This window comes from Acromyrmex echinatior, chromosome 5 (genome assembly GCF_024713525.1).
Source record: "Acromyrmex echinatior isolate Ae372 chromosome 5, ASM2471352v2, whole genome shotgun sequence".
Classification (NCBI taxonomy): Eukaryota; Metazoa; Arthropoda; class Insecta; order Hymenoptera; family Formicidae; genus Acromyrmex; species Acromyrmex echinatior.
Window position 1 is genome coordinate 8,573,289 of NC_141856.1, and position 19,338 is coordinate 8,592,626.

General features: G+C 29.9%; 1 protein-coding gene across 5 annotated transcripts in view; it reads right to left on the reverse strand.

Annotated features, from left to right (window-relative positions):
• Nucleotides 1-19,338, reverse strand: part of Nmdar2 (glutamate ionotropic receptor NMDA type subunit 2) — a 183,172-nt gene that overhangs the window by 17,210 nt on the left and 146,624 nt on the right. For all 5 annotated transcript variants that reach the window (XM_087406182.1, XM_087406184.1, XM_087406179.1 and 2 more), the window contains exon 8: nt 6,594-6,823. In XM_087406182.1, the coding sequence (XP_087262308.1) occupies nt 6,594-6,823 (230 nt within the window). The remainder of the gene's footprint in view (nt 1-6,593; nt 6,824-19,338) is intronic.

Genomic DNA, 19,338 nt, shown 5'->3' on the forward strand with positions numbered 1-19,338 from the left:
TTCATTAATTCTCTTTTAAATATATCCCAAATACATCTCAATTGTTTCATCTGTATCTTATTTTTAAAAGTATTTTTTAATTTCTCAATATTGATTTTATAAGAAAGAAAAATCCATCATTTTGCGATAAAATTCCGTATCATCTTTATTTTTTATAATACTTCTATATATACTTCTATATAATATTTTTTTCTTTTATATATTATTTAATTATTATGATTGTGCAAGAAAAATAAAACAATATAGATTCTATAAGTTACGTAAAAAAATTAAATTTTTCATTGTAAAAAAATTAATTTGTACTCTCAACTTATATGACGAGTGATGCATAAGACTCTTCTTGCCAGTCGGCAATAATGAAGTGCACTCAAAGTCACGGACACGTTTGTCTGACAATAACGCGCGACCTGCTGCGAGTGGATAATGTAGGGTAAAACTGGCACTTGAGCATTATATAAAATGACATTAATCGCAAACACTTTATTTGCGTAATTTTAGTCAGCAGTTGGGCAATGCCTGACGTTGATTTTCTTAGAAATACATATATGTGCCAACTCCATCGACTATAATTTATGCAAAAATTTTCTCTCATTTCTCATAATAAACAACCGACTCCACATTGTCTTGGATATTCATATATTCGGTATATTGATTGCTACGATCGCGAGTACCGTAAAAATGCACTTTAGATTCGCATTATGAATCGACCCAACAGCAGTGATTTGTCACAACGAACAGCCGATTATCGCAAATCCATTCTGTCGTGTATCAAAAACATGAAAAATGAACTAGTAGTTCTTTGCGTAACGTTTGTGACCACTTGACGCTTGACAAATAAAAATCGTTTCTGAAAGATTAAGTGACTGATGATACGCATGTTCTTACGATTAACTTTTTACTCGAAATCCAGTTCTACTTTGGAAAAACACGTTTTATAATGTCCTCACTTATGTTTGTTTATTTATATAACATTTAGATTATTTTTTTAAGTTAATTATAACTTATATTCTAGTTCATAACATTATATTCTAGTTTAAATCAATAAAAAAACATAAAAACATTGAAAGATAATCGATTTTATTTCACAGTTTAATTTCCTTGAAAAAAAAATGTTTATACTGTATTTATACTTAATAAGAAACACATATTTTAAGGATTTATGATACATTTTTTAACAAAACAATAAATATTTGTAACATATAATAAATGTTAACATTGCATTTAATATAAACTTAAAAATTAAATATTTTCTTATTTTATAAAAATTTAATTATCCTAAAAAATAACAATTTCGTTTTCTTTTGAACATATTTTTTCAACAATATTACGTTAAAAATCTCATTGAATTACTCGGCGGTCTGTCAAGCGTGCTACTACTTTACGAAAAGTAAATTCTTCCGTCGTTCACAAAAGTAGAAGATCGAGCTACAAAGGGTGGTCAGGCTACAAAGAGAGGTCTTTACCTTCGAGAAGTATTACATGGGAATTCTGTTAAAGAACTGCTTTTCGTATCGACACAACGCTTTCGTGGCATCCGTTTTCGAATCACGTTCGCATGACTTTCTCGTTTCGCATATTAGCATGAGATAGAAATTGTCAAGGGTATATATCTGGAGTTGCTTCAAATTACTTTGTCTAAGCCATATGTATATTTATCACTATTGATTCGTATTTCTGAATTATTGGAACTGTTATTAGCCGAATTAAGAAAGTCTCGGTTGCGATTCTCTAACGAGATATTCGATACTTGTATATAGATGTTAAAGCATACAAATAATTTTGAATATAATACGATAAAATGATATATATGCATAGATCATAAATATCCAATCAACAGACAATGTTTTTCAAATATATTTTTAATATTTATTTAATATTAAAAATTTTAATTTTTGTAAATATTCATTGTCTGCTCATTGAGTACATCTGTAATTACTATATTTACAACAAGAGAGTTTAACATTCGTAATATCAATTACAAAATAATTATATTGTAGGAGCTTTAGCATTTTTTCGAGATACAGTTCATACGCACAGTCTATCAATAAAACTGCATTAGTTACGTCGTTAACATTGTTGTTCAAGCAAAATGAACGTCCATCATAGTACGTCATCATTAATTATAATGCTTTCAAATTTAATGTGGGCGATTATTCAATATGCCATTATATTAAAATTTTAGAGAAAGCAGAGCTTTCTCACAGATTTTATTTTATGAAAATTTATGTTACTAAAAATTATTACAAAAAATATTATCAATTGTAGGTTCAATATACAGATAAAGATTTTAAAGATAACATGGAGATAATAAAAAGAATTTATACAAATTTTTATATCCTATTTTTATAACTGCTAAAATTTGAAATTATACCGGCATTTGTGGAACCAATACAACTTGTATGCATTTATGATTCGTAACAAACGTTGAATCAAGTCGGACATCTCGGGGTTAATCTAATTTCGCACGAAAACACGCTAATGTAATTCCTTCCGCTTCCTACTCGGCTGCATTCCAAGCCGCAAGAAGAGGCTGCGTTCCGCAAGAACTCCGCGTTTATATTCCGTTCCTTACTCGAGATAAGGACTCGGCCTTTACCATTTGTAGGTGTCTCAACCACTTCCCTTGTAAAGGACATCTAAGTGATTTGCATATTAATACAGAGAGATATGTTCACTGCTCGCGGTTTTGCCGGAGATTATAAGTGCATAGTAGAGTAAGCGTACTGTCTATTATGTGACTAGAATAGCTGCTGAAGAGAAGTAGAGTGACAATAAAAATTAAAACAAGCGCGAGAAGAATTGTGATCGTGACGAAAATTAATTAAATTTTACTATTATTCTAATTTTCATATTTTAAGCAAAAAGGGAAAAGAAATGTTAATTATTTTAACATGTGGATACACGAGTAGAGAAGATTTTACCTTATCATAATAAAACTTCGATGAACTCATTAAAATTTCAAGCAGACACATTTTTCTCTGTCGAAAAGAATCGCGGCGCGAGGTAACATTTATTATCTCGTTCGTAGTACTCGTTTAATTGGATGAGAATGTGATCTTCGCGCCAAAGAAAAATTAAAAATGCAACGCAAACAAATTGGTATTCGTGTCGACGCGACGGTATATCATCGGTGAAACGTTACGTTCAGTGTAATTTATTGCCAATTATTCTACACCATGCGATACCTCCGCAAGTTTCTTACAGCACTAATATCAATTCGTTAAGCGAGAGTAACGCGCTGTTCTCCCTGGCTGCACACAATTAGCAATTAGGTAATTTCGCTCTGTTCCCTCCAGCGACTGATGGAACGTAATTTTTATTTTTCATTGGCAGCAGTTAGTTGCTTCGCGCTGAATGTAAAAAAGATAATATAATGTACAAGTTCTTACTAATGGTTTAATCCTTTTCAGCGCTCCTCATTTAAGTATGCATTCCTCGTGTACTTGCACGAATACGTTTTGCTATACAGAATTTATTAACTTAATTTATTTAAATAAGAAACATTATTTTATAAAATAAATATGCATCCATATATCCATATTTTGCATATTTTATGTTTTTCGAATCATGAATGAAATCTGTATACAAGTTATTACATAATAAAAAAATTATATCTAAAGCAATAATTATATAATCTAATCGAAATCTTAATATCTACCCATCATCGCAAAAGTATATTAATATATATCAATAAATATTTGTTAAAATTTCCTTTTATGTAGCAAATTGATTTTTATTACATATTTAATTCCTCACAATCTTCATCGTAGCCATATTTTGAAGTTTCAATATTTACCTCAAAATAGACGAATACTATTCTCAAGTCGACATTTTCCAAGTAGTTGTATGTGAAGATTTGTTGCGGAATTTTCAATTATACCTCTCCCGAAATTCTCTTGCTAAGAGAAATTGTGCTAAGTGCTAGTTCTCCTTTGCTGTTTGTCAAAGTAATAGCGTGACCTTCATCAAATATATACAAGTAATGTAGCTATTCATCTAATTAATTTAAAATTAGTTATCTTCAAAATTAAACAACTATTGTGTATATATTTAAATTTTGAAAAGAGTAGATCTTAATTTCTTTCTCTAGAAAAAAGCTTGATTTTATATTGAATTATTGAGGTGATCGAGCATTAATAAAATTTGAAAAAATATGTTATAAAACAGTAAAACTACTGTTATAAATAAGGTACGTGAAAAAAATTGTTTTAATTTGATAAAGATATATAAGGTATTCGTCCAATTAAAGTAAAACGTAAACATTACTGAAGTCATGACAAATCGTTGCAGTTCTGCACATAACTGTCAATTTGCGGATATCCGTTGCTTTCAAATTTCTCTGTAGGCGAAGTAATTGCTGTGACATCGACAATTGAAGCAGAAAATCGACTTGTATCAACTTTGTTTCCTTCTCTATTGTAATTTCCTAACACTTCTTCGCACGAGTTGCGTTTCTGTCTGAGAGAAAGAGAAGAGGTTCAATTACTTCCACGCTATTATTCTCGCCAATGCCTTTGGGAAACTTGTCGGCGGGCTATTTTCGAAGTACAATTCGAATCGGATTCTTGGATCTGACATGTACAAATATACGTTAAAACGTTATCTTCCTTTTCCCGTTCTCGTGCGTCATGATAACTCGTAATTTGATTTTGTATCTGGAGATTTCATTGAAATAATGGTTAAATAACAGAAAGAATATTATAAGAATATTATACAAGTGTCTGATGTAAACTAAATATTCCGGAAACAAATTCTAAAACAAATCGTAAAACAAAAAAAAAATAAATCCGAAAGATTAAAAAATATATATAAACAGCAAATTTTTGATTAAATTATTTTAAAACATTTGAGGTAAAAAAATTTTTTTTTTAATTATGTTGCATTTATGAATATAGAAGTTGTTCGCAGTATCGATTTCCAATTTAATTTTTACTTCTCACACATTTATATATAATAATGTATGAATATGATAAATTGTTGGTTCAACAATTTCCTGTTAAAAAATATAGTAAAATGTTAAGAGCCACTTTGTCTCATACTATTTTCAACGAAGTGCTATTGTTTTTACACAAAAATAGATTTTTTTCGCAGACTCTCGAGTTTACACTGAAAACGAGCACTGCAACAGCTGTCGCATGCACCATACTGTATAGAGAATGCAGGCGGGAAAAAGTTTTTAACGTATATTACGTGACCCGGTTTCATGCAAATAAATACTGTTATATGCAGAGAACGTCTGCTAAAGGCTTGTAACCCCAAACGATATCGATGATACTCCAAATTGGATAACGACGTTCGAGAACATGCTCGATAAATTTTAACAATGCAACTCGCGTTTATCACGAAGGTCGACATAAACGACTCGATAAAAATAGCACTTGCGTTCGACTATCAAAGTCACTATGATCACAATTAAGTTTTTTTCATATCCACTTCGCTTCTTTCCATCGTGTAAACGCTTTAATACACTTTCATAAACGTTGTAAGTATTTCGTTCTCCGAGGGGCAAACTCAAAAGATTTATTAAAGGCGCATGGCAAAGTGCTTTTCAATAGATTCATTTTCCACATGATAAACGTCATTACATGCTACTGTAAGTATCAACTGCTCACTTCGAAGCACGAATATTAGTCTAGTCTCGCCTGTTCAAAGACCAACCCTTTAATTTTGGATTGAATGTTCACAAGGAACGCAAGGCTTCTTCCAACTTAGAGCAAAAGCAATATGTGTACTTTACTAGGACTCCCTTGTAAATGAAATAAGTGTACCGTGACGTTCGGGCTTCATATTTGGTCTTCGGCTAAAAGCAGCGCTGAGTCCGTCCTAATGAATCGATTTCTCCAAATTGTCATGAACTAGGATATTCGCGCACTTATAACGTCGACATACAGCAGTAATAATAAATTGAGTATCTGAATCATTACGTTTACCATTAACATTAATTAAGCTTGCTTTGCTTACTATTCAATAAAATTCAAAGTCTCAACTAAAAGTAAAATTAATTATATATATATGTATATATATATATATATATATATATATATATATATTGCTTTAAATGTAGCTTTATTAGTTTCACAGAAAATACTGAAGTAGTAATAGTGTATTTCTAGTCAGTCATTATTTTTCAGCAGTCAATTCTCTAGCGGTCAGACGTGTCATTGCGACATATAATTTTTTTTTATTTAAATAATCTTAAAAATAAAAATATTTTAATAATTATAAGCATCTTTTAATAATTTAAGTAATATTATTTAATTTTGAAAATTGTGCTATAATAAATTCACAGTTAAAAAGATGATATTTTTTATATATTATAATATTCAATTATTTCTTTTTTTTTTCTTATAAATTTTTTCGTATAAATACGAATATATAATATAAAATAATTTGCAAAAGCATTAATTATATATCAAAAAATAATTGTATTAACAAATAATATAAGCAGTCTGAAATTAACAATTAAAAGAGGACATGTAAATATATTAATAATTATCCATAAAAAATGGCTTTATAAATGTTAAACATTTAATCGATGTATGGCATCGGCAGATATGCCTTTTCAATAAAAATATCCAATTTCTCATACTTACTCAACCATATCAGAATCCTTAGCCACACGACACTCAACACCACGATCCACCAGGCATTTTCCGGTCACAGGATCGGGCGGTGCAAGATTGATGTAGGGAGGCTCCTCCAGAAAGGTTATTTTGAGGTGAAACTTCTCTGGAACGCCTTGCGGAGGAGTGTGAGTATTGCCCGGCCAGACGATGTCTTTAATATCAAGACCTTCTTTTTCCCAAGACTTCCACACACCGATCTGCCGACAAGCAGGTGAAAATAAATGTGTCAAATATAATATCAGTTTTAACAAATTGCTAAACATCATTAGCATATTTTTGTTTTTAGTAATTAAAATGTTCTTTTCTAAATTCTGTTAAATAATATAAACCAAGGTATGATGGCATAGTGAGAACATTATTTAACATTAATTTATCAGTGCGGCAAATTTGAAAATTTCAAGAATTCTAACAAGATCTTTTTTGTCTTCGTAATTTTATTCGAATGTTATTTTTATTTTTCTCTCTCTTCATGACTTATATATATATATATATATATATATATATATATACATATAACCTTTGATGAAAATATTTTCTCTTTGAAAATACTATTACAATTTTTTAACATTTATGCATGATCCATTCAAATAATTTAAAAAGCATCTTCTGTAAAGTGGTAGTCAGCTTTTTAATAATTCTTCACAATATTCAATACTTTTATTTAATATACGTAGAACGTTTTACGATGCAACTTAGATTGGGTTAAAATTTTGTAATGCTGACGATTTACGCTTGATTGCGTGCAAAGTTGTTTTCAGAAAGTATTGAGGATGAAAGTATAACGTTAGACGGAAGTAAAATTACAAAGTTTTTCTTGGATTTCTCTGGCTCGCTACGTAACGAGTCTGATACGAAAGAAGGTTTAGTTGCACACTAATATAAATTCGTCGTGTACTTCAACTTGCTTGCTTTCCAGGCGTATCGTTTCTCACTATCGAGCGCGCAATTTACTTTCTATTCAGACGAAATTGTATTCAGTAATGGAGTGCCATTATTCAACGTCAATAAAAATTTTATAATACATTCATCATTACTGGCGTTATCGTTTTAAAAAATCTAACATTGGAAATGATTGGTCCGATCGGCTGAAACTTTAGATACTTTGCTTACTGCCATAAAGAAAGAACTAAGGCAGGGTAAAGAAAGTAGAAACATAATTACGTTCTGATTAATTCTTTGACAACAAAATATAATTCAGAAATAATCGGCCCATAGCTTAAACTGGAAATTGTATAAATTCACAAAAAGAAATATGATTAAACACGAAGAATCGCCGAATATATTTGTGGCCTTTATTACAGCTTATTACGTCTTACGCGTATCCAAGCAGAAATATAATTAGTGTTAAACCGATAAGTTTAAATACTAAAGATATATTATAAATAACTATTTAAAGTATAAAATAAAGTAGTAATATATATAATTTCAAAGTAATAATTCATTTAAAAAATATAAAAACCGATTTCATGATTTACATGTTAAATTCTAATAATTTCATATTTCTTGTTGCAATATTAAGAGCATTGTAGTTTTGCTCCGAGCAATTTGATAACGGGTGTGCTGTCGAAATGTGAAAATAACGTTGATGTAATTTACGCCGGTAATTAAAACCATTTGCACATATATCAAACATTTCTGTATGTTGAAACATATATGGTCGACTCAGGTCATGTGGGTGAAAATACGTGACTGTCGCGTCGAAAAGAAGCGTGGGCGGCATTGGAAAGTGCACTCAGCTTTCCTGTATCCCCCGAATTACATTCGTAAAAGCTTCGTAAAAAAATAAAATCTATCAATTTTTAATCCTAGATTCTCGGCGTTTAGTTATGACGATATTCATCGAAAAAGAAACAAAATACACAAAAAAAATTTTAATAAACTATTTAATTGACATTAAATTTTAAATTCTTTCGATTTCGCTATCTGAAATTGAAGAATTCTTTGATATTTTAATATTAAAACAGTTCAATAAAAGACTTAAATTAATAATATTATTACTATAATATTCTTTAAATATTAAAAAAAAGTTTCTCGCATTTGTTATATGATAGAAATAAAATATTCTCTTATTATATCAAGAATAGATGTTATGTCTAATAATTAAAAATCTTCAAATTTATTACAAAAAAATGTGTTTGTTTTATGTTAGGAAAAGGAAATTAGAAAGCTTGAGAAAATTATCTGTTAATTCATATCTGAAAGCAACATCAATTTTTGTTCTCATTATATATTATTGGATAGATTTATATAAAATATTAAAAATAAGAAAATTATTCCGCACAAATATCTACATAAAAAAATTAATGAATGCGGAATTAAGATGTAAAATATTACAGAAAATATTAAATTCTAATGTACAATTTGTCTAAAAATTATAGAGCGCAATTTAATTGTAGAAAATTTCTGAGAATATATGAGAAATTTGTTTTTATCAAACAATATAATATATTATAGGACCAAATATGTGATAACACAAACACAATAGAAATCAAAGCCTTAAACGATCTAGCTGGATCTTAATGCTTGTATGATTCTTATGTGAATTTATATACATATGTAGTCCCTAGAAACGCACGCCGAAATGATTTTTCGGTCTTAAAAAGTTAATACTACTGCAATAATATTACGACTTAAATTGACTAGCAATTTAACAAATTTTTGATGCTTATTCGCATCTTCGAAACGATCTTAATAATGTTGAATGACATATTAAAATCTATAAATAATTAATTCTTTTTATTATTTTTAAAAAGGCAAACTATTACACTTATATAAATATTATAGTAAGCATGTTTACTGTTTTCAGATAAAATATGTACAAATCTATTTTTTGCTATAAACTTTTCACGATATTTCAAATAAATTTCAATATTATTTTCTTAAAAATAGTTATATATCCAATATGAAACTTTCAACAGATTGTATCTATTTCTGTCACACTTCATCGACTATTCATTGACTCTCGTGAGATGCGTTTAATCGAGTGCATTCGAACGCGAATTGATTTATTCCAAACATTCCAAAACGTTCTATTCAAAGAGGTAATTTTACGGTGATGTGAACAAGAAGCCAAACTAGGACAGTTTATTTACATCGTCAACATAACGCTCGCTCTGTACATTTCCGTCATTTCATCGTATGCATTGCGCGCTGTTATCAATAGTTATTGTCTCTGTTGACCCGCCAAAATTTATTTGGCAGTCATGTACTACAGCGAAGGAAGTAAATGACTTCTTGTAGAATACATAGCAACTTTTCAGGTGCGAGGGGCCAATAAAACGAAATTGCATTGCTCCGGTGTGAGTGTTGCTCAACTTCTGAATATGTAAAGCTTTCGCTGGCGATGCGCGCGAGACATCTACATATTAGAAACCAATACTGCACGGGGGAGTAGGTTGCACCGAGCATGTTGCCATGAAAATTCATATCACGCTCGTGTACGGTAGTATGATCGTACACTTTTTATTCCGTCGTGAAAAGGAACGAAAAAAATCAAAATGTGCAACCTTTCAATCAAAATTCACCGTTCTGTCTAGGAAGGCCGAGGATCATCTAGGTGATTTATACATGCGTGATTAAAAAGCTCGGTATTCGGCGTTACGTGCATTCGGGGCTTTTCGCTCGCATACCCATCGACCATGTTTTACGCCTGTGAATTAATATGCACGCAATCGCCGTGTTCTGTGCGTTCCATTATGGAAAATCCTTCGTTTACGTCAGAATTACGACAAGCGCATACGTATTTTATACGTTAACGTGGTTACATGGGATCCAAGAGAGATTAACGAAAACGACATCAAACGGGATGTTCGACAAACAGAATCACATTTTGAGGGGATATGAAGGATAATCATAAATTTTGGGATATGATGTCACAAACTGTATAAGAGAAATATCAAAGAAAATCGGATATACATGAATTATGTATCATTTAATCCTTTGATCCACGACATATAAAAATAATAATTAATTAAGATAATAATTTTTATGCTTTTTCTAATAAGTCAAAATCATTTGTGAGATGCAAATATAAATCAACTACAATACTATATAAATGAAAATCTCCGACTGATTGTTGTATCTCTTCATTTCCTTTTCAAATATCCAAGCTCGCAATCACCAAAATTGTATCTTCATTTTAACTTGCGGTAACAATTAACAACGGGATAAAAAATACGTATTTTCTTCTACTCTTACTTGTTATTCAGCTTAATTTAAATCGCGGATACAACATGGGTCAGTAAACCGCAAGAAAGACTCGGAAATTAAACTTCCACTAAGAAATATTTCGCAAAATGTCATACGCAATGACGCTAACTACAAAGCGCCGGTGATGAATTAATGACTACATTAACATGCCATGAATTAATGAACAGATTACAAGTTCATTACACGAGTCAAGATTATATCGTGTTAATTGTGCACGTAGATACGCCGTAACGCGTTCTTTGACGTTGATATTCTCTGTCGTGTTTCTCTCGTCAAGGCAATTGCTAACGCTCTTTTGACGTTGGATCAACGTGATGTATCGTAAAATCTTGCGGTATCTCCTAATTATTATGTTCTCGTTGGTACATCATTCCTTAATTATAAGTTCTGCCGCCTGTTTAGTTTGTGACACATTAGCAGTTACATCTTGTTAACCAGTTTGTTCCGCCGTGACGAAATTTCCACAATAATAGCAGCAGTTATAGTTATGAGACATGCAAGTTGACATACTGTAGATTATTGTGTATACGTGACAATTATTCAAATATCTTAAATATTGTCCTTCATATGTTAACGTCAGTTTAAGTATGTATATTTGTTATTTTGTACCTATATCTTCATTTGTATAAAAAATATAAATTATTAATGTGAGATATAATCCAGCTCATATATAGAACAAATATTATGATGAATAACACATCATATACAATTTCAATTAGTTTAGAAAAATAAATAAAGAGACTACAATACAAATAATTATTAAATATTAAGAATTTAAAAAAAGTTCCGTTACATATAAAAGATTTGAAAGCAAATTTATATATTGTAAACAACAAAAAATTATACAGAATGTCTTGAACTTAAATGTCAGAAAATTTCAGGAGCATGTGTAGGCAATCGATAAATTAAGAAAAAAAAAAATCCTCTAGAGATTCGTTTTTGCTTTGTTTTGGAAAAAATTACAAAAAAAGATAAACGTAGTTTTCATTTTTGTATATTATTTATTACTTATTCATTCACACTTATTTATTTATAATACGTTGTTACTTGCTTAATGTAGAAATTGTTCACAATGTTAGCTTGTTGCAACGCAAGTACTATGTTTAGAACGAACAGTTCGCGTTGCAGCTAAATACTGATCTGTAAATACTCAACTAATGACTCGCCGATTTGATATTCTTCTCTCTGGAAATCAACACACATACTCTCACACCGTTTCTGTAGTATTACCGTTGCAGAAATTATACACGAAAATTATGTCAGCATATTCAAAGTTATAATAGAATATGTACGCGATATATTGTAACAAAAGTAATTCATTCGGTGGTTTTTGACGAGTAGCTGACAAATTTATAGAAAATATTAGGAGAAAGGCAGAAATATAAACAAAGTTTTCCCCAGAAAATGGAATATTATAGTTTCCATGTACAATTTCAGCATCGTTAATAGTAGAGACAGTGTGAGAATGAAACAACTACATACTTTGCATTTTTTTTTGCGATCTTCTTCGACATGAGGCCAAAATAAGGATTTTTCTAAAGGACTCTTTTTTTTGTAGTTTATCGATCCCTTACACGCTCCTGAAGTTTTGACATTTAAATTCAGGACACTCTATATATCTAAATTTTTAAATTTTATATTTAATTGAAAATATATCTTTATCAAATTTTAAAAAACGAGATTTGAACATCGTCCAACGAAACATCGATTTGCACTTAACGCAATATGGTCCTAAATTTAATTTTCAATTCGTTATCAGAAAGCTGTTTTTTTAAACACGATTTTGATTGTCGTTTTTCTTTTCCTTTTTAGATTATCCTGGATATAATTTAAAATTTCAACTGATGCGAAAACTTACGGAGAATTCGTTATGTTAAGAATACTAGCGGTCTTAGAAAAGCTTAATTGGCCCGCCCCGGATTTCGACCGCGACATATAGTTCCCGCAATAGCTGTCCCTTCGATAATCTCAGTTAGGTCATGAGGAAACGGGGATTAAGGATATACATTGTCTGCATTTTACTGGAACCGTTTGCGGCAATACATCCCGCAGTATTTGGCAGGGTTCCAGTTATCCTGTTAAGTCCGCTACGGTGCTCTAATCTATAAAACTTCCAACTTAAATTTCCAGTTGAAAACATCCTTCTAGGAAGGAAAGGACAATTTTTAAGGTTGTTCGTAGGTCATGATGTTCTGGGACATTGCAATTGAGAATGTGAATGGAAAAGAACGTAATTCAACAGACATAGTACAAGAGAAAAAGCATACGCGGCACGCTCACGATACTCTTTCCGCCGGAAATTTGAGTTATCGCATTCTAAATTGCTGCAGAGGCTAGATTTTTTGGTCAAATAAAATGATAAAGCATCATAGTATATAATGTATATTGTGGTTTTCTGCCGTTTTTCTTATGAATTTCTTATGTTCGCGCTATGTCGTTCATAGTTAAAATTGTTATATTAATAAATAATAATTTTTTCAATCTATGAAATTAGAACTCACATAAGAAATTTTATCGTAGAGAATATTATAACTGTATTGTAAAAATAAAAATGTATTACACTGTTATAATAATTATTAACAAAAATACATTTTAAATATACTGTAATAATATTTAATGAATGCAAATAATGTGAAACAAAGTCAGATGCTAAGAATAAATAAATTATTTTGTAAATATACAAATTCAATATATCTATCTGTTAATTTGAGAGAAATATATCAAATTTAATGCAACATAAATTATATAGGAATATAATCTGTTTGTGTTTATGCAAATGAAATGCCGATATAGTTATTTATAAATAAATATATCGCAGATGTAAAATAACGCATAAAATAACGCGCTACAGACCTAACGTCGAATGTTGTGCAAATAATTCTGCGCGATAAATAAATTCAATCTATTTCTCTAATTTCGCGATTCTCTGTTCTATAGGCAATTAACATCATCCATCGATGAGTAAATGGGAGCATCAAATAGCACTATTCGAACAATTTCGCTAATTAGTTCATAACGCTATACACATTGCACGTATCTTAGGATACACACGTGCGTCATCACGCATGTACATACATCACACGCTTTGATAGCGGTATTGAAAAGCTTTTGAGTGACCTCGCGATGTTATATTGTCGATAGTTAATTCTGGAGGCAGGCTTACACAGTTTCGCTGTTTCCGATAATTGACTAATTATTCGTCCCATGCTTACAGCTAACCATTTAGACATGACGAATACCGATTACCACCCGCTGTGCATGATGTTTGCAGAGGATGGTTCATCTCGTCCTTTATTCTCAACACAACAGCATTGTGTTGACAAGAAGGCTACAGATATAGTCAGAAGTTCCACGAAATGTTCTCGTTAAAGTGCTAATAACATGAGAGAGTTATTACAAAAGTTTGTTGGAAAGTACAGATATGAAATCGAAATAACGTTTATGATTTTTGCATGATTATAAGTTGCGTAATTCTGATTCTTGCTATTATTAAATATATTATAATCTAAAATAAAAATTTTTTATAAATAACAATATGTATATTTATATGATAATCATATTTGCATTAAAAAGTTTCTGCTATTCCGAGAAATTAATTGTTTCATTTCCATCACATTATCATCTGTTAAGTTTATAATTTCCATCATCATTCATTTTTATTTTTTATTAAATTCAATCTACAGCATACAATATATTGAAAAACCTAAGAAAATTATTTTAGGTATTCCAATAAGGTATTCAGTAAATAGTCCTTCCTTTCTTCAGATATGCCATTTTACCGACTTAATTGATTTTTCTTTCTTGGTCACCTTTTGTTATCTTGCTTGATTTCATACTAAGGATTTCAATGTAATCCTCCGGATTGCCAAGGTTCTCCGGAATGCGTTTTTGTTTGAAAGAATATAGGACGTTGAGGAAAAAATCGATATAGCTGCAGTGCAAAAATAAAGAACCACTTTGGCGCAAAATCGGTAGGTTATATCGCAGACTATTTCGTTATAGCTTTCACGCTGTAAAAAATCTAAACGTTTTGAAAGTAACGTGACGCGAATGGTATATCGAGGGTCGGAAATAGTCATCGTGAATGGCGTGAGAATTGATCGTCAACGTTTTGCTAACGTTGCTGTTGATTTTGACGAGTTATTCAAGGGGTCATCGATATTCGACTTTGTACGTGTTCGCTCTGTTAATTATTGCACATCCTAATTAATTGCATACAAATTTTAATATATATAACTTAATCAATTAACGTCACATAATATTGTTAAATATGTTATATGTTATATAGTATTCTGTTTATTTATATTATTTGAAATTAATTGCATTTGTCTGTGTTAATTAATTACGTCATTTGTTTCTCGAAATCTATACTTTGTAATGAAAACAATTTCATTAATTAAATTATATATTGTATAACTTATTACTAAATAAATTATTTAATAAACATTTTAAGTTTTATTATAATTTTAATCTGACACTACAACATAAAAATGTTTCCGATATATTATTAATTTAATATTAATTAATTTTTAATGAAAATAGGTATAGAAAGAATTTTCTAAATTTTTAATTTTTAATTAAGTTATAGCAATTGCGTTTTAAAATCTTTTTGCTTGTGTTAGAGATATTTTTAAATAGAAATATTTTCAATTAGTTGTAGTTCATACAACCAACATGAAGGAAAACATATCGATTATGAGAACATATATATATTTTTTCTATATTCTTTGCCAATATCCAAAAATAATATACGCTATTTCAGAAGATGAGAAGATAATAATAATTGGTTAAAACTGCCATTTTATCGAACATCAACATGAAATTCAAGGTGAATTGCTCATATCTATCTTGAATTCTGAATCTCTAGGTTGCCAGGCATTATTAAATTACTCGCGCCTTTGACCAACAATCAATATCTTTTTTACCTTCAATTTGCTGCGAACTACACGTTTATATTACAAGAAACATAGTAATAAATTTATCAATTATTTGAGTTTAAAATATTTTCTAATTAATTTTATATATTATTTAATGTAATGTTTTTCATATATTTCGGAAACATAATTTTTAATATTAATTTTCAATATATAATAATATTTAAGAAATAAACAATTTAAATATCATAAAAATTTATAAGACATAAATGCAAAACAAACAACATAAATCAGTAAAATAGTTAAAAAACTATTTTATAAATAAATAAAACATAAAATGAAATACAAAAGTCATTAATATATATTTAAGTATGAATATTTAAGTATAAATTATCAGAATACAATTATAATTAGCAATAACTTGATTAAAAATCAAAGAAAAAAAAGAAATAGTAAAAAAAAGTAACAATAGCAAAAAATTGTAGAAAAACCAAGCAATTAATAAACTAGACGTAGTAAAATATTATATTTGGAGCAATTTTTTAGCGTATCGTTTAATACGATTTACTTCATTCTGTAAAAAAAAAAGAAAAGAAGCGGCAGAGAAAGAAAAAACATCAAAGATACATATGTATATGTAAAGATATGTTTAAAATATCGACTAAATGGCCGAGTATTCGTCGAAAGCATGTTTATCTATGTACAGTTGATTGTCGGAGTCACATCGCACGTTATCCCGCTCTGATGCATGCATACTAATTAATTCTAATTCCATGCAGCTTCCTAAGTGACGACCTAATTTCGCACGATTGCGCGAATACAGCAGGTAGTCTGGAGTAAACTGCGTTCCGGCGAGTTTGGTGCAATTCTTGTGTCGGGAATTGGAATTTAGTGGATGTACCTAACGTGATTAGCCGATCGACGCGTTTCACGCGCGATACCGCTCGCATCGGGCAGACTTTGATCCGATATAATCCGCTTATTTTGCAAAAGGCCGGCAATTTAGTAGTGAAATGTGCGAGAAAACATGCGCACGTCGGAAAATGATGCATCATTGGTGCCATTGAAATTTTGTCATGAACACCTGGCGTCCTTTATGTATGAGGATTGATATCAGGAAGATCTAATTTCCTTCAAGTTACCACGCGAACAATCGTATAAATCAGACAAATCTATTTATCCTTGTCAAAGATATCCACGAAGAGATACAAAACTTATATAAGATTTAATTTTTTCGTAGAAAAAAAAAAATATATATATATATATCTCTTAGCACGATATAATTTGTCAATTGTTTTGTAAAATTTAAGTTAAAAAAAAATATTTTAAAGAATAATGTGTTCATTATGGATCTAATATAATGTGTCATATTTATAATTACATAGAAGAATTATTATACATGATAATATATGTATATATATATATATATCTAAAATATTAACAATGTATAATTTTCTTGAGATATTAAAATTTTTTGGAATTGTTGTAAACTTGTATAGCCATTATAAAAATGCGAAATATTTCAATGCTTTTAAAATTCTATTGAATTCGTGATACAAGGCAGCTTGCATTTAATAGTGTTATTTACGCCATGCTAATGTACATTATATGACATAAGAATATCATTAATCCAAGATCCAATATTTTCTATAAAAAACATATATTATTCAGTTGCTCATAACGGCTATTTCTCATTAAACAAATCAAATAAAAAAATGTAAATACTTCATATTTTAATTATAAAATGCGTTTTTCTTTTACATCTGTACATTATAATCCTGTTCTCCTTTATCAACTTGTCAGCTTGATCTTGCCCAGGAAATATCAAGTCCGCCTTCCGATATCTCCAATTAATTATTTGTAGCACAGTGAAACGGAAGGATGTCACTGTCAAAATGAGATAAACAGAAACATGAGAACTTGGTACTCTGAAATCTGTCAGTGGTAATTCACGCTGACATAGTACAGACGTAAGATATAATTAGAAACGAGATGTCGACAGGCGTGGTTGAAATATCACGCGATAAGTTCTAGTCTTTAGAGGAACAAAGTGTCGAGAGATGACCGTCTTTAAAAGAAATAATTAAAATCGTGACTAGCCCACGCGAATCGCTAGAATCGAAGAGGTCGCGCATGTTGGCGTAACAAAGTTTCGTGTTCCGCCGCGTTGGTTGCAGGGCAGTAAATGAAATTTTAGCGCAGCTTTCATTACGTGACGAGCTAGGTGCTGGATTAATAGGATTTTAATTACAGCCTTACCAAGATAAGCGCAGATAAATGTCATAACGAATATAAAGCTTGAACAAAAGTAGCACAAATGCATCTCCTTTACACTTAAATAGTGCATAGATGTATTTCAGACACATATTATCTTAAATAAGTTATTCATTTTTTAATATTATAATAAGTTTATAAACGTGTTCTATATTATTAAAATTAAAACATTTTTATCAAAATGTTCAAAATCGAACTAAAATTATAATTTCTGAATTCTTTCACTTATAAGAAGTTTTTATAAGAAAAAATTCTTGTAAAGAAACTAAGTTTGTAATATGTTTATCACGCATTCAGATTAGACTCTAAAAAGACAAAAGATGTTTTAAACCTATTTTATAGTATTCCTAACTATTATTATATTACATACTTAATAAATTTTCTGTAAAATGGTTATTAATTTATATGAAAAAATATTAATTTATAGTTATACTCACTATAAAAGCTTTTAGAAATTTATTAAAAATGCAAACGCATAGAGAGTGCATTAAAACTTGCATCGTTAATTTCTACCTCATTTTTGCATTAATTAATACACAACACAAAATGTCAACATCATTTTTGACATGATATATCTTAACTCAAATCTTGTAGTTTTTTTATCTTGTCGTAAAGCTAAGTTTTACAAAAGAGCAATTTAAAAAATAATTGATTATAAAATTCCAAAAGATTTGCAAGTTATCGTGATCTTGTATTATTTGTTTATGAAAAAAGATGATAATAGAAAGAAGTAACATACGATTACGGTAGTTTTACAAATATTGTAAATAATATTTATGTAATGAAGAATAATAAACACATTTCTAATCTTTTTTTCAATGTTGTTATAGATTCTAGATTATAAAAATAGTATTACATCAAAAAGATTCGAGGCTTTCTAGAGTTAATCGAACATCAATATTAGAACAATATTTTATCAAAGTGTGTGTAGAGTAGTGCACGAGTACGGATCATAATATATTATGAATAGCCAGCACAAAGTATAAAAGCTTTATCAGCTATTCGGCAAAAAAAGTCTATCTTGATGGTAAGCTCATTCTTCACAAATGACGAATTTACTGAAGCGGATGGATGATAAATTCTTGCCTGTGTCGAGACGTCGTGATTTTCACAACGTAAGCGTTTCAAACTTTAATGAGGTAACGAAAGAATTTCCTGGATCAAACGGTTCACTGAACAAAGATGGATTCGTGTCACGAGAGGAATGTCGAAAGGTGGAGTTAAACTTCGATGGCATTTCTAACGAAATTCCCATCAAACTTGTGAAACTCGATACCGCTGTAAAACTTGCAAACGTAGTAAAAATCTCAACGGACACTTAATAATACATTACAATATGACGCTAATTTTGAAAA